The 15,303-nt window shown below is 52.5% G+C and overlaps 1 protein-coding gene across 10 annotated transcripts in view; it reads left to right on the top strand.

The window, feature by feature from the left end:
- Nucleotides 1-15,303, top strand: part of TSPAN14 (tetraspanin 14) — a 55,894-nt gene that overhangs the window by 30,375 nt on the left and 10,216 nt on the right. For all 10 annotated transcript variants that reach the window (XM_072756357.1, XM_072756356.1, XM_072756355.1 and 7 more), the window contains 2 exons: nucleotides 12,669-12,719; nucleotides 14,343-14,489. In XM_072756357.1, coding sequence (XP_072612458.1) covers nucleotides 12,669-12,719; nucleotides 14,343-14,489 — 198 coding nt within the window. The remainder of the gene's footprint in view (nucleotides 1-12,668; nucleotides 12,720-14,342; nucleotides 14,490-15,303) is intronic.

Genomic DNA, 15,303 nt, shown 5'->3' on the forward strand with positions numbered 1-15,303 from the left:
GGACAGTTCTTCCAAGGACTCCTGCCTTAAAGAAGACCAGAAAACCCGGGCACTGGCCGGAGATGGTCAGGGCACCGGGGCAGGTATCGCAGCCTGTGTGTGTCACCGGTGTGATCCGTCCCGGGAGAAGCAGATGCGGAGTCTGTGCAGGTGGCTGAGGGGACGTGATCGCGCATCTTCAGCAAGCATTGCTTGTCACCTTCTGGGGGGCGGGGGGGCATATGGAGAAGGAGGGACAGGACGAGTGGCCGTGACGCCACATTGTGCTTCTACTGTGGCTGTTGGCGCGGCCCGTTTGGGCCAGAACTCTTGCAAACGAAGCAGACTTATGGGGGCTTCTTAGCTTTCACCGTTGATTATTCACAGCATCATCTCCTAATGATTTATCTCAAAGTTTTGGGGGCTTTCTGTCCTGGAGAAACAAGGTGGGATTCAGTGGCTTGGCCTTTCACCCCTCATCTTTTTCTGTCCCTGAACAAGCTGTCACCAGCAACTTCATCATTTCCCCTGAAACAAGATTAATACAGGGCGTTCGATGTGGTTTCCATGGGCTTCTCTTAATGGGAGGCCTGTGCCTTCCTCATCCCCGCAGTGAAGGGCTTCCAGACCGCCCTGCTCCCTCCCTGGCTGCACCTGGAGGCCCCGCCCACTGGCCAGGTGTCTGGTGGAGGGCCCCCTGGCCTAGGCAGGCGGTCTGACACTTTGGACACTGGTACACCGGCAGTCCTGTTGTTCCCTCCCACCCCCAGGCTGTGCCTGCTTGGTCTTGTGCCTTGTCCTCTGAAGATCGTCCCGAATTTTGCAGAGAGAGCAAAACTTCCCGTCGCTGGGGCAGGGCCCTGCTAATCTCCGTTTCTTCACATTCTTTGCAGAACAGATTCTTTGCAGGATGCCTGGGTGGCTCAGTGGTTGAGCTTCTGCCTTTGGCTCAGGGTGTGATTCCCGGGCCCCAGGATCGAGTCCCCCGCAGGGAGCCTGCTTCTCTCTCTGCCTGTCTCTGCCTCTCTGTGTGTCTCTCATGAATAAATAAATAATTTTTTTTTTTTTTTTTTTTAAAGAACAGATTCTTTGCTCTTGGGAAGCTTTACCAACTTGCCCACTAATGACACCTGGGCAGCCCAATTGGCAGAGTGGAGGTCCTGCATCTGGAATCACAGCAAGGCTGCTTGATTGAAGGGTTCTGCTGTGTTCTCGGCCTTCCGCAGGACCGACAGTGCATGTGGTCAGGGTCCGTTTCTCAGTTAGTGTGCGCTGGGGCACAAGTAGTGTGCGAAGGGACGAGAAGGAGCAGTCAGGAAAACGAGGCCAGGAGAGAGCTTGGTTGGGAGGATGGCCCAGACGCCTCCCTGCTGGGTCCCTGGCAGCGACTTGCTTTCGTCATCTGCACAGGAGCTCAGTGTGGGGGGAGGCCCGAGACGTGGGGTGCCAAGCCCTCCAGAAAGCGCATGTTGGGTGCCGTGGGAGGCCCCCACGCAGGGGCTGGTCTGGCCTCTCACCCACACTGAGTGATCCTGCGTAGTGTTCATGTTTTCATTGTGAAATGTCGGTGTCACAGGCCTGCCGCCTGCCTCCCAGGGTTTGCTGAAACGTACACGATCACATGCCTGCCTTATGTCATCAGAGAAGTTTTCTTTTTGAAATGGAAGAAATACCAAAATCAAACAAACCCCCATGTTCCCATCACCTTGTATCCTCAACACTTAACAACTCAGAGCCAGTCCTGTTTAATTTTATATCTCCTCCGTTCCCCACCCCCTCCTCTGCCCGTTGGTTTGAAGCAGGACAGAGGTAATTGTGTTGCACAGAGAGTTTCTGTATTTGTTCTGTTTTGACAAATTAACAATGAGCAGAGGGACAGGGTTGCAGCCTTGCTGGCAGACCTGGGCTCAGTAGACAGGTTCTGATATACAGAAGGCAGCCCGCCGTTTCTCTGACCAGTGCTGGAGCTACCACAAACAGGTTTTATTGAGCCTCTGCCTCATTCAGAATTATTTGCACACTGACATGCTTTATAGCCAACACCTGTACACTCTAACAGGGTTTTTAAAGCTCTCTCCCTTCAGTTCAGGGCTGAGATTTTTTTCCAAGGGACTGTTAATACTCTTTTGGGGTGACAAACGGGGATGTGGCTGTCTGCCGGACTGTCAGGGAAATGGTGCTTCTAGACAACATGGCATTGTGGGAGCATTGGCATGTTCTACTTTTATTTTTTTAAGATTTATTTATTTATTTATTCATGAGAGACAGAGAGGCAGAGACACAGGCAGAGGGAGAAGCAGGCTCCATTCTTCTCTCTGTCTGCCTCTCCTCCCTGATTATATTTTTTCTCTCTCTCAAATAAACAAATACATGAATCTTTAAAAAATGCAAATCAAAACTGCAAGAAGATACTATTTTGCACCCATTAGGGTGGCTATTATTAAAGCGCACACACACACACACACCCCCCAAAGTAACAGGTGTTGACGAGGATGTGGAGAAATTGGAACTTGTGTGCACTGTTGGGAGAATGTAAAATGGAGCAACCACTCTGGAAAACAGTGTGGATGTTCCTCAAAATGTAAAAAAAAAAAAAAAAAAAAAAAAAGAATTACCATATGATCCAGCAATTCCACGCTGGGCATAGACCCAAAAGAATTAAAAAGCCGGGTGTCAGGGAGATGTTGGCACACCTATGCTCACAGCAGCATTATTCACAGCAGCCAAAAGATAGAGGTAACTGCAGTGTCTACCCAGAGATGAGTAGATAAACAAAATGTACTCTCTACATGCGATGGAATATTTTTCAGCCTTATAAAGGAAGGAAATTGTGACGCATGCTGCGACATGGGTGAACTCTGATGCTATCATGCCAAGTGAAACAAGCCCGTCGTCCCAAAAGGACCAATGCAGTGTGGTCCCACTTATATGCAGCACCTAGAGGAGTCCGATTCATAGAGCTAGAATGTACAAGGCTGGTTGCCAGAGGCCAGCGCAGGGGACAGGGGGACGTTAGTGTTGAGTAGGTACAGAGTGCCAGGTTTGCAAGATGGTGGCAATGGTGCACCGCGCTGTGACTGTCCTGAGCGCCACTGAGCTATGCTCTCACCAATGGTTAAGACGTCTAAACTGTATATTGTGTATACTTTCCCCCCAGCTTAAGAAGAAAAAACCATTTCCTTTGACTTGTAGAAGAGGGGCTGCCCAGGGAGGAAGAGCTGTGTGTGGCCCTTTTCATTCTTACCCCACCTGGTTCCACCAAGAATGTGAGCTCTCTTGGTTTCACTGAGTGAATCCTCTGCAGGGGATGATTCAGATGATGTCTGCAACTCATGTCTGCAACTCCGGGATTGCCTCCCGCCACCAGCATTGAGTTTAATCTGCAGAGGCTCAGATAAAGCCCTTGCCTGGAGCTGTTTCAGAGATGGATTAAAAGTGAAGAACCAAGGCCTGTTGTGGCACAGACAATGGGCCTGTGTGTCACGGACAGGAGAGGCCCCTGCCACTGGCCTTCGCGGAGACTCAGGCAGCTCTGAGCCCAGCCCAGCTCCCTGCTTGTGGAGTGTGCGGGAATTCGCTTTGGAGCCCAACGGGCAGCCTGTTTCTTGGTGGTGACCCGAGAGCTGCGGGTGTTTGTACTCTGTGACCAGCGAGGCTTCAGGTCCCTTCCTTCAAAGCCACAAAGACCTCCCATGAGTAGGGTGAACCTTGGAGTTGATGGTCCAAGTCCAGAGACCTTAAGAGTGAAAGAGAGGTTATTAAGAATTCAGCCAGAACAACAGGTGTGTCCCAGGAGTGTCCCAGGCAAGCCGGGACATGAGGGGCAGAGCGGGTCTGGTGCAGGAGTGGACAGTCCGCTCCCTCCCCCTGCTCCCAGCGTCTCTGTGGGCAGAGGGTCTACTGCTCCTAGGCCTTTACTGTGCTCCTTTGATAGGGGCCTCCCTACATCCCGCAGTGAGCTCCTGTCTCTGGATCACTCGGACTGATGGAGAATTGGCTTTAGTTGAGCTGGACTCTGTCCGGGTAACACCACACCCCAAGGCCTGACCTCCAGGTCAGGGAGTGCCCCTTGCAGTTGTGGGTCAGCATCCCCTAGCACAGAACAATCTTAGGTTGCCACATAGTCTTCTTGATTGTATTTTTGGAAATTCCCATATTGGACATTTTGGTTGTTTCCAGTTTTTTTTTTTTTTTTTTTTTACTATCCTAGATAAGGATGCAGTGATTAGTTTGGTGTGGTACAGATTCCTCCCTCTGGGCAAAGGAGGGAAATGATTTGCTAGGACAGATTTCCAGGAGACTAAATGGGTCAGGAGGGAGGGGTGTGTATGTTGTTTTGACCTGGCTGACATATTTATAGTCAGAATTACTTTTCTAGAAGGGCTGCCCCAACTCATATGAAGTAGACCGACTTATCTCCTGGGTGTCTATGTGTATTTTTCCACATTTTCACTGGCCAAGGACAAGGATTGTTTAATCAGGGATTCCACTAGAACACCATGAATGCTACTCCCTGCGGGGCTTCAGCTCCTGATCTCACTTGGGCACGTGGGAGGCTGGGACCACCAGCAGGGATTTCTGAGGAAGGGGTGTTCACGGGGCACATATGACTATTACCTGCTCATGGGGTAGTGTCAAGGCCAGGTAGCTGGTAATGTGTACAGCTCTGCATCCTCCTCTAGAAGATAGCTGGCATGGCCCAGTCTACTGATTGGTCTTGTGTGTGGGCATGCCCAGTTCCCATCTTGGTTCCCATCTTCCCACCTTCTTCTTTCTCTCTCTCTTTTTTTTTCCCCCAAAATACTTTTAAAACTATCACCTCTGGGGCACCTGGTGGCTCAGTTGGTTAAGTGTCTGCCTTTGACTGAGGTCATGATCCCAGGGTCCTGGGATGGAGCCTCACGTGTTGGGCTCCCTGCTCAGCAAGGAGTCAGCTTCTCCTCCCTCTATCCGTCTCCCTGCTTGTTATCTCTTGCCCTATGTCAAATAAATAATATCTTAAAAAAAATCCCCTCTTTTGGGGTGTAATTTGATAGAATAATACCCATTTTTGGGATTTTGGGGTTTATAGTTTTCATTAGTTTTAGGACTACTTTGACCATTATTTCTTCAAATATAACCCTCTTGCCCTTTTTCTTCTCAGATTCCTGTTGTCTCATAGGTCACTGAGGCTCTGTTTAATTCCTCCCACACCCTACCCTTTAGTTCAAATAGTGTCTATTGCTTTGTCTTCAGGTTGACTCATTTTTTCTTCTACAGTGTCTAATTGCTGTTAAACCCATCTAGTGAATTCTTCATTTCCAGTGTTGTACTTTCTAAAGTCCATTTCTTTAACAGAACTTTCTGTTCTCTGTTTCTTTCCTCATGTTTGTATTTCCCTTTAAATCCCCCAGGGTATGTGCAGTATCTGTTTTCATGTCTTAGCTAATTACACCTTCTCTGTCCTGTTTGTATCCTTTTCTAGTTACTGAATATTTCTCCTTGTTATAGATCATGTTTATTTCCCTCCTTGATTATCTAGTAATTTTTTTTTTTTTGTATCTTAAGTAGGCTCTATGCCCAACGTGGGACTTGAACTCACAGCCCTGAGATCAAGAGTCCCACTCTCTTCAGAGACTGAGCCAGCCAAGTGCCCCTGTCTAGTGACTTTTGATTAGATACTAGATGTAGTTTTTTCACTGAAGCATTCCTCCTGTTTTGGTCAGCTCACGGTGCCATCCCAAAATACCATCGACTTGTTGACTTAAAGGACAGAGGTTTAATCTCTCACATTTCTGGAGGCTAGAAGTCTGGGCTCGGGGTGCTGGCATGCTTGGGTTCTGGTGAGGCTCTCTCCCTGGCTTGCAGATGGATGCCTTCTTGCTGTGTCCTAACATGGCAGAGAGAGCTCTGGTCTCTCTCCCTCTTTTTTTTTTTTTTTTAAAGATTTATTCATTTATTTGTTCATGAGAGACACTGAGAGAGGTAGAGACACAGAAAGATGGAAAAGCAGGCTCCCTGCAGGGAGCCCAATGTGGGATTCAGTCCCCTGACCTGGGATCACGACCAGAGCCTAAGGTAGATGCTCAACCACTGAGCTACCCAGGTGTCCCGGTCCCTCTTCCTCTTAATAAGGATACAAATATTGGAGGCTCCTCTCTCATGACCTCATCTAACCCTATTACCTCCCAGAAGCCCACTTCCAAACACCATGTTGAGAGACTTAGGGCATCAACATACGGATTTTGAGGAACACAACATCTCGTCTGTAACACTCCCTTAATAGTCTTCTGACTCTGGCATTTTTTTTTTTTTTTTTGTTAACTATTGTGTATGCGATTCATTCATGATGTTGTATGTAGTGGATCATTGATTCTCACTGCTGTAAAATACCGCATCGTGGAAATGTATTATTTGGGATTTTTACAGTTTTAGACTATTTATTACTACCTGTTTAGGTACTATAAAGACAATTTAGGTTGGAGACTTGAATTATAGGGGTGCCCCGGGGTTCGTGTGCCAAGCTGAAGGAAATCCTGTCTTTTGTCTCGAGGTCCAGATGGTTGCAGTGTGATAGTTCAGCACAGGACTTGGCTGACTGTGGCCTGCAGGCCTGGTGCTCTGCCGGTTTATGTACCTACAACTTTATTGGAACACAGCCTTGCCTGTTTACTTATTACCTATGGCTGCTTTCCTGCTATAAAAATGGTATTGAGTGGTCGACACAGAGATCATCCAGCACAAAGCTGAAAATATTTACTATCTGGCCCTTTAAATACCAGCTTCTGGCCTAGTATTTTGGTCTTCTCTGCCCTGTCCTCACTGAACTGTGCCAGCAGTGGTAGAGACTGGGGTGAAGGTGGGGCCGAGGCTGGGTTGGGGCTTCTCTCCATGGCCTGGAGAGCTGCCTATAACCTCCCTTGGATGACTCTGCCTTTCCTCCTTCCTTCCTTTGGGAGGTCTCGGCACAGTTATTCCTGGGCGGGGCTTGGTGGGGGTGGGTTCTCTGTTATCTGGAAATGCAGAGACATCTGTGGAAACTGCCCCCAGAGTCCTCTGGGTAGTCCTTACCCCTCCTCACTGGGGCCCCTAGCATGTTTGTTGGTTGTGTTGGAAAGGGCACACATGCTGCTTATTTTCAGAACCACCCTTCCGGCAGGAGGAAAAGCTGGTGTGTGATAGCTGTGTGACCCTGTGCAAGGCACCATCCTGCCCTGGGCCCTGGTTCCCTCTGTAATGAGGAAGCTGGGCTGCAGTGTCCCTTCTGGCTTCCAGACCTTCCAGACTCCCACTGAGAAGTGGCTTAGTTTAGACTCTTTGAATGTGGGACTATATGAAAGTGGTATTCCCTGCACTGTACAGGGTTCAGAGTGGCTACAGTCTTGAGAGACGAGGCTTCCTAACCCCGACAGGTATATCTTGAGACTCACTCTCAGCCCAGGCTGTGCCCACTGGTGTCCTTTCTGGTCAATAATTTGAATTGTTGGCATTTCAAGTGGCCACAGGCATCTTTGGTGTTTTTTGAACTAACCGGGTCTAGAGTCCAGATTTCCTATCCCAGAGAGTGCCAGGACCATGGGATTTCCACCTGCCATGATTTAGATGGCAGAGCTTAGGCAGTGGGAAGTGTATAGACCTTTGTAGGTTATTGGCCTCCCAGCTGCTCAGTTTTGCAGATTGGCAAACTGAGCTCCAAGAGAGGGATGTTTTGCTCAAAGCCACAGGGTGAATTAGAAACAGAGCTGACATTGTGTTCTAGCTGCTTCCACTTTGTCCTATTTTCCTTCCATCATTCTTTCTTACCTTGCTCAAAAACCCTTTCAGAGGCTCTGTTTCCCTAAACTCTATTTCACTGTTGTCTCTGAGATCTAATGAAACAGATGCCCCTGGAAAGGAGGACTTTGTCTTAGGACGAACACTGGAGCTCAGAGTTATTGGGGGTGGGTGACGCGAAGAGTCTTCAGGCCAGCAAATATTGGTGGCATCTGGAAGGCCCCTCGATGTCTCTGCCCTGTGCCCCTCCCGTGTAGGAGGTCAGAGCTCCCTTGGACTGACTTCATGCCCTGAGGTAAGCAAGTCACTTGTGATACTTCCTTCAATCCTTACAGCTCTCCTATGACCCAGGAAAGGCCATTTTGCAGAGGAAATCACAGCCACATAGGAGTTCCTGGACTTAGTACCAAGTCCAGTCACCAGGAAGTTGCAGAGTAGAGACTGGAACCAGGACCAGCTGACTTGTGCTGTTTGTTCAGCACTGCTCTGGCCTTGAGTTTTGGCTTACTCTTGGGTTTCCTTCTGGCTTTTTTTGTTTGTTTGTTTTTTTGTTTTTTTAAGATTGATTGACTGATTCATGAGACACACAGAGAGAGGCAGAGACACAGGCAGAGGGAGAAGCAGGCTCCTTACAGGGAGCCCAATGTAGGACTTGATCCCCAGACCGGGGTCACGTCCTGAGCCGAAGGCAGACGCTCAACTGCTGAGCCAGGGGACCCAGGCATCCCTCCTGTTTTTTACTCTGGGACTCCCATAAGCCACTCTGTGAATGTCAACCTCTGACAGCCAGGGGGCTTGCAAGAACCAGAGGCCAATGGGGCAGACCCTGAGAGGGTCGCATTGCCACTGCTGGTTTGCCTTGAGCTCACTGCAGAAAGGCCTCTGAGGCCTGCAAGAATTGCCGAAGTACCTTTATAGACGCCGAAATGCAATCATACAAGAGGCCCAGGCCACTAAATCGTGGGTGATGGGGGCTGCTTTTGAGCTGCAGGTGTTGGACACCTCCTCCCGTCCAGCAGGGACTGGCCAGGTATCTACACTTCCATTGTTGTTCTTTGACCCTATTTGGGTGAAGTGTCACAGGCTTGCTCACATGGTGAGTGGATTCCCTGCAGCTTCCAGCCCAGGATGCCAGAAGAGTATCCTCACTTCCACAGGGGGCCTTTGCCTAGGGTGGAGAGGTCAGTAATCTTGACAGTGACACTCAGAGGCCCTGCTTCCTGGCCACAGAATGATCTCACCACCTGAGGATATGGGTCCTTTGGCTTCAGAGTTGCACAGCCCAAAAGCCCCTTCTGCAGAACTCCCATGCCGTAGGGTCCCTGGGCCTGCTTTTTGTGCAGGAGGTCTCAGGCTGCCCTGTGGATGCTGGGATAATGTACTTTCAGGACGGTCAGAGACACCCAGGGTTGTTTTTATTTTTTATTTTTTATTTTTTTAAGATTATATTTATTTATTTGTTAGAGCACAAGCAGGGGGAGCAGCAGGCAGAGAGAGAGCAGAAGCAGGCACCCTGCTGAGCTCCCCTTAGGAGCCTGATGAGGGGCTTGATCCTAGGACCCTGGGATCATGACTTGAGCCAAAGGCAGACGCTTAACTGACTGAGCCACTCCGGTGCCCCTCAGGTTTGGTTTTCACTCTGTCTGGCTGTGTGACTTTGGGCAAATAACCAAATGCTTCTATATCTGAGCTTTTCTGTTTGAAAAAGAGGGTAATAGTAGCAGTGTGATGGGGTGTGAAAGGGGTCTTTTAAGTGTATGAAGTGTTTAATGCACTGCTCAGCACCCAGGAAAGAGCGGTACCGCTCGCCGTTGTAACCACCTGATGGTCCAAGGCCGGCCTCCCTTTGCGCTTAGTGGGAGTTAGGCCCCATCCTTTGGGAGGGGATTTAATCAGGTCATGAAAGAGAGACAAAGAAGGTTAGTCTGAGGCTGGAAAGCACCCAGCTGAACTGTCGCTCCCAGATGGTTGGTAGCCAGGGACAATAGCCCAGCCCTGGACCATCTGCCCCAGAGAGATCAGGGAAGAGGCCCCATTGGAAGCTGGGTGAAGCCTGGCAAGGGTCCTGGCCTGGCTCATGCACGGGGCTGTTCGGTGAGCTCCCAGACACACCACTTCCCCTGTCTGGTCCTCCCTCAGGCTCCTCATTTCTGAAATTGGTCCCCAAAGATCCTGAACCCACGATGTGCCATGTGATCCCCCCACCCTGCTGGTTCCTGTCATTCTGGTGCAAGTTAACGTTAGCTCTTCCTTTAAATCAGAATGGAAAAAAACCATGAGCCCCTTTCTTAGTCCCCAATCATTGCAAGAGAAGGAAATTGGTGCTGCAGCAAGGGAGCTGGCCGTGACTCAGCCAGGGGTCTCTGAGGAGCAGGAGTCTCTCCCCACTCTCCATGGTAGGCAGGCTGTCATAGAACTCGGTTAGGCAGGGGCTGCAGTGCTGCTGGGGACACTGGATGAGGCATAGGGCACGACAACCTCCAGGACAGCTTCCTGTCCTGCTCCTGATGCCTCTGTAGAGGGCCTGGCTGTGCATTGGGGCCAGGTGGAGCTTTCACTTGGCCCCGTTTGCTCTGAATGCGTTTGGAGGGAATGAGACTCGGGAGCACGGGCAGAGGCCGCCCCGGTCTTGGAGCCCTGGTGACTCATGCCCTTGCACCTAGCCCGTGCCGACTACAGCCAAGCCCTTGTGCAGGCTCGTGGGATGCAGCCCTGAGCAAAACAGTACGCATGTAGGTAGACATATGGCTCGTGTGGTCTAGGGTACGTGCCACGAAGGAAACCAAGCAGGAAGGAGGTCAGGAGGGAAGGACGGAGAGCTGTCCTAGGATGGTAAAGGGAAGAGCCTCTGAAGAGGTGAAACGAAGGCGGCTTGAAGCGAGGCAAGCCCGCAAGGGACATGGTGGAGGTACATTCTAGGCTGATGGAAGAGTGTCCAGGCCTTGAGGCACGGATGAGTTTGGTGAGTTCCAGAAACAGAAGCAATGCCAGGCGGGCCTGGAGAGTAGCCATGTGTGAGCCAAAGCCTGGCCGCGTAGGCCCTGTGGGCCCTCAAGGAGTTTGAATTTGATGCTAAGCGTGAAAGGAAGTAACTCGGTGAGTTTTGAGCAGGGGGGTTACCTGAGCTGTTTCTAAAGGATGGCTCCAATTGCTTGGGGAGCCGGGAGGAGGCCCCTGCAGGGTGGACCATGAACAGGTGCGAGCAGAGGGTAGGGAGGAAACTGGCCAGAGGCATTACTCGTTCTGAAGGTAGAACCAACAGAGGGCAGGGAGATTGGGGGTCAGAGGGAAAGAGAGGCATGAAGCATGACATGCAGGTTTTCTGATCGAAACTGAGTTGAGGTGGCTGTGGTGCCATTTAATGAGAAGGGGGAGGGTTGGCGGAGCTGGTTGGGGCAGGGGGAGAGCAAGGCTCCGTTTGGGCACATGGCAGGACTGAAATGTCAGCTGTCCGCCGTGCACAAGTCAGGTGAGCCTCAGGTGCTCGGTTTGGGAGGTGGATCCGTGGGTGAGCTGTGTAGAGTGTCTCAAGCCATGTGAATTACGGCCTCCTCTACAGAACCCGGCGGGGGGGGGGGGGGGTGTCCCTGATGGAGGCTGAGCCAGCAGGAGAGCCGCAAGAGGGACCAGTGCTTCGTGTCGGCAAAGCTGAGCGTCTCCGGAGAGGAGGGGATGGCCGGCTGTGTGTCTGGTCAGGTCAAATCAACTGGGAAAAAAGACCTGACCTCCAGGGCTGGCAGGAGGCTAAGTCACCGGGGACCTCAGGTGGTGGGGGCAAGGCTGCAGGCTGGGTGGTCAGTGCTTGGCCACCCTCAGGCTTGCCTGCGTCAGACACTTGGGGGCAGGAAAGGAGGTCACGGGTCCCACCCCAAACAGTGGGCACGTCAGCATTTTCTGAAGTTGGTGTGTGATTCCGAAGAGGTGGCCATCTGCTGGGGCTTTCTTGAAGGGGCCTTGCCTGCCCACCCCAGGCCCCACCCGGGGCCAGGAGCGAACAAAGGAGGCAGGGATGTCTTGAAGGGTGAGGGTGTGCCTTGGAGAGGTGAGTCCTAGACCAGCCTAGCCCTGCTGTTTGTCGGGAGGTCCTGGTGAACGGCAGGCAGGTGCCAGCGGCCTATAAAGTACTTAAGCAGAAAATCGGGCAGCTTAATTTTCAGAGACCAGGTGTTTTGTTTTATATGGGAAAACCTCTGGTTTAGGAGCCTGTGGGGTGTATGCAGTGGGGGGCGGGGAACCCTTTCCGTTGTGGTGCACGTGAGGCAGCACCTGGTCCCAGTGGGGTCGGGGGGGGGGGTGCCTTTTCTGGGGTGGATGCGTCCTTAGGCACAGGCCTGTTTTAATTCAGTAACTAGTAACCCAGGACCATGGAGCACAGGTGTGCCCCACGCGGCGTGTAGGTGCCCGGGGCCCTGCGTCCCCTGCAGTCGTGCCCAGTGCTCTGGAGAGAGGCTCACCTGGCCCGGGGAGCCTGTGAATGCACCTGTGGAGCTGTCACGGTGTCCCAGATCCTGCACCGAGGTGAGCCGAGGGGCTTTCGGATCGCAGAAGAAACAGGGCAGCAGGGCCTGATGTCTGCGACTCTGTGGCCTCCAGGCTCTGCTCTGGCTTCTTCCTCTCTGCTCTCTGGGGCAGGGGGCCACTGCGGGTGAAGGAGTTTGTCCAGGGGTTCAGGGAAGGTAGGTGTGGGTTATGCACAAAGCATGGCCATCCCTCGGCTCTGGGGTAAAGTTCCCGTCACCTGCAGGGACTGGGGACTGCCTTGCTCCTGTTCTGCCTGCAGGGACATTTGTCGGGAGCCACCCTTGACTAGTGGTGTGGATGCTCCTCTAAGAAGCGCGTTCATCGTGCTCATTTTGAATCTAACCTCTCTCTCTCTCTCCCTTCCTCCCTCCTTCCCCACTTGTCTCCCCCCCACTGCCCGCTCCTCCCCTGCTTAGTTGGCTGGAGTTGTCTTCCTTGGAGTTGGACTGTGGGCATGGAGTGAAAAGGTAGGTGTCCGTGTTACCAGGACGGTAAGCATCAGGGAGCCTGGACCAGGTTTGTTCAGCTTTAATTGTTGCTTCATCCAGACTCCTCCCCAGTGAGCCCTCCGGCACAGGGTAGTGGCTTGCCCTGGGCCTGGCTCTGCGTCCCTGTGGTGGGGTCACTGCTGGGGGCCACGGCTGGGCTGGTTGGGTTTTTGAGGTCCGCGAGTGTGGGGAGCCTGCTGTGCTGTTCCCAGAAGCCTCAGGTGGCCTGGGGGCTTGTGTGCAGCTGCGTCTCGGGTGGGCCTGGGGCCACCTCTGCTCCTGTCTGTGCCTCCGGGAGCCAGCAGGTCCCTGACCACAGTTGTGTTGATTCCTGTGTTCTTGTCCTTCTGAGGGCAGGGGCAGGGCCCCTGTTACATGCCCCGTGGGTGCTCTGAGGGGTAGGGCCAGGTCCCTACACACCTGGGAACCTCCCGGCCCAGCCTGTGCAGGAGAGGTGAGGTGGGCAGACCAGGCCCTTCCTGTCAGAAGGACAAGGGCAGGTGTGAGGAGCATGAGGCCAGGCAGGAGGTGCTGGGAATTACAGCATCCTCTTGGGCCTCAGGCACGGAACCTTCCTTTGCTTTCAGGAGGAGGCGGGAGCACTAAAAGATCTACAGGTTTTCTTGCCATGGCCTTAGGAGGTGAATAAGGCCTGCCTTAGGGTTGGGGCATCTTCAAGGTAGCCTGTGAACCCCTAAAGGTCAGGGGCTGAAGTGCAATGTCCCTTTGTCCTGCTGACACGTCCCTCAACCCTGTCCCTGCAAACCGTGACTCATAGCGCCACCGTGTGGCCATCTCCTGAGCAGCAGCACCTCCTCCAGCTGAGCCCCGAGCCGAGACCTGGGTGCCCCCCGGGTGCCCCTGGGTGCCTGGGCGGGTGCCTCCTCTCTCTTCCCTCCTTTGAACCCTACAGTACTGCTCTGTCCCTTTTGGTTCTCACCAGCCACACGGGACTGTATGTATTTAAATTAGTTAAAATGAAACCAGTTAAGGTTCTGTTCTTCAGTTCCATTCAGGTGCTCACTAGCACAGGTACCAGTGGCTACCATTTAGGACAGTGCGGGTGTAGAACACCTCCCATCATCACAAAGGGTCCTGTGGACGGCGCGGCCTTCGCCTGCCTTTGGTGGGCTTTTTCCACAAGAGTGTGTGCAGGATGGTGGGGTTCTCCAAGTGGCCTAAGCCGCCACATAGCCAGAGGCCAGGGTGAGGCTCTGGCCCCTAAGGTGCCTTGACCAGAGGCCTCAGGGGTCCCCAGGACCCCTTCCACTCCAGGCCTGGCATAGGCACCCTGCAGTCTACAAAAAAAGCTTGGGGTGTGCCTGGGGAGGGACTCACAGCCAAGGCGCAGCCCAGGATTGGTGCCTGTGAGGGCCCTGGAAGCCAAGGCGGGCAAGGATCTGCAGGCAGAGGGGCCCCGAGGGGGCAGGGGGGCAGGGAGGCAGGGGCTGTGCTCTGTGCTCCGGCCTGGCTTTGAATGAGAGGACCGAGCCTCAGAGGACAGGTCCCTGTCCTTATTTTATCTCTGGACACAACCTAGCCCCCCCTCCCCACAAGGCACCCTTGACTCCCTGAGGCTGACGCTGTCTCTGCCTCTTTCAGGGGGTGCTTTCTGATCTCACCAAAGTGACCCGGCTGCATGGGATCGACCCTGTGGTGCTGGTCCTGATGGTGGGCGTGGTGATGTTCACGCTGGGGTTCGCTGGCTGTGTGGGGGCCCTGCGAGAGAACATTTGCCTGCTCAAGTTTGTGAGTAGCCCCAGATCCAGGGGTGGGGGGGGACAGGGAGGTAGGGGTGAGGGCTTTGCTGGGCAGGCTTGTGAAAGCTTACGTGGTGGTGGGGGTAGCTCTTGTGGGCCCCCCAGGCCCTGGCAGTGTGGGGAGGATGCAGCCCTTGGTACCTTGCTTCCCACCGAATGGTAGGCTATGGGGAAGCTGCGGGCCGAGCTGGCTCCCCGGCCCTGGAGGAGCCGGGCCCCCTGGTGTTCAGCTCCTGGAGGGAAGGGGTGGCTGGGCAGCCAACTCCTTGCCCTCTCCCCTGCGTCCTGTTTCCCTCAGAGGTTCCAGAAGTTCAAAACAAATTGTTTGTTTGCTACTCAACCTTTGCCCTTCTTGGCTAAGATCAAAAGATGTTGCCAGTAAAGTTAGGAAATCGGTTCCCTCCTCCAGGGTGTGTAAATCTGTTGGGATGTGTGGTGCAGAATCCTTAATTTCCTGCCAGAACCACCAATTACTAAGAGTTTGGTTTTATATTTAGATACAAATTCACATTGAAATGCATTCAGTTAAAATTAAATAGCACCTGGTGGGGAAAACACATAATCGTGTTTTGCAATATATTTGTGGAATTTATTAGATCAAGCCTTCTCTTCCCTGGGCTTAATTTAAAGAGCAAACACGTGGGGTTTTTTTTTTTTTCCTCATTTTTTTTTTTTCCTCCTCTTAAAAATATATTTAGTGCCTTCCTTCTCTGTGAGCAGTGATTGTGGTTTGGAGGGCCCTGTGTGTACGCCCGTCTGTGTGTATGTGCGGGTGCTTTCTGTGTCCTTGACCTTCGGCTACT

This window comes from Vulpes vulpes, chromosome 4 (assembly GCF_048418805.1).
Source record: "Vulpes vulpes isolate BD-2025 chromosome 4, VulVul3, whole genome shotgun sequence".
In the NCBI taxonomy this organism is placed as follows: Eukaryota; Metazoa; Chordata; class Mammalia; order Carnivora; family Canidae; genus Vulpes; species Vulpes vulpes.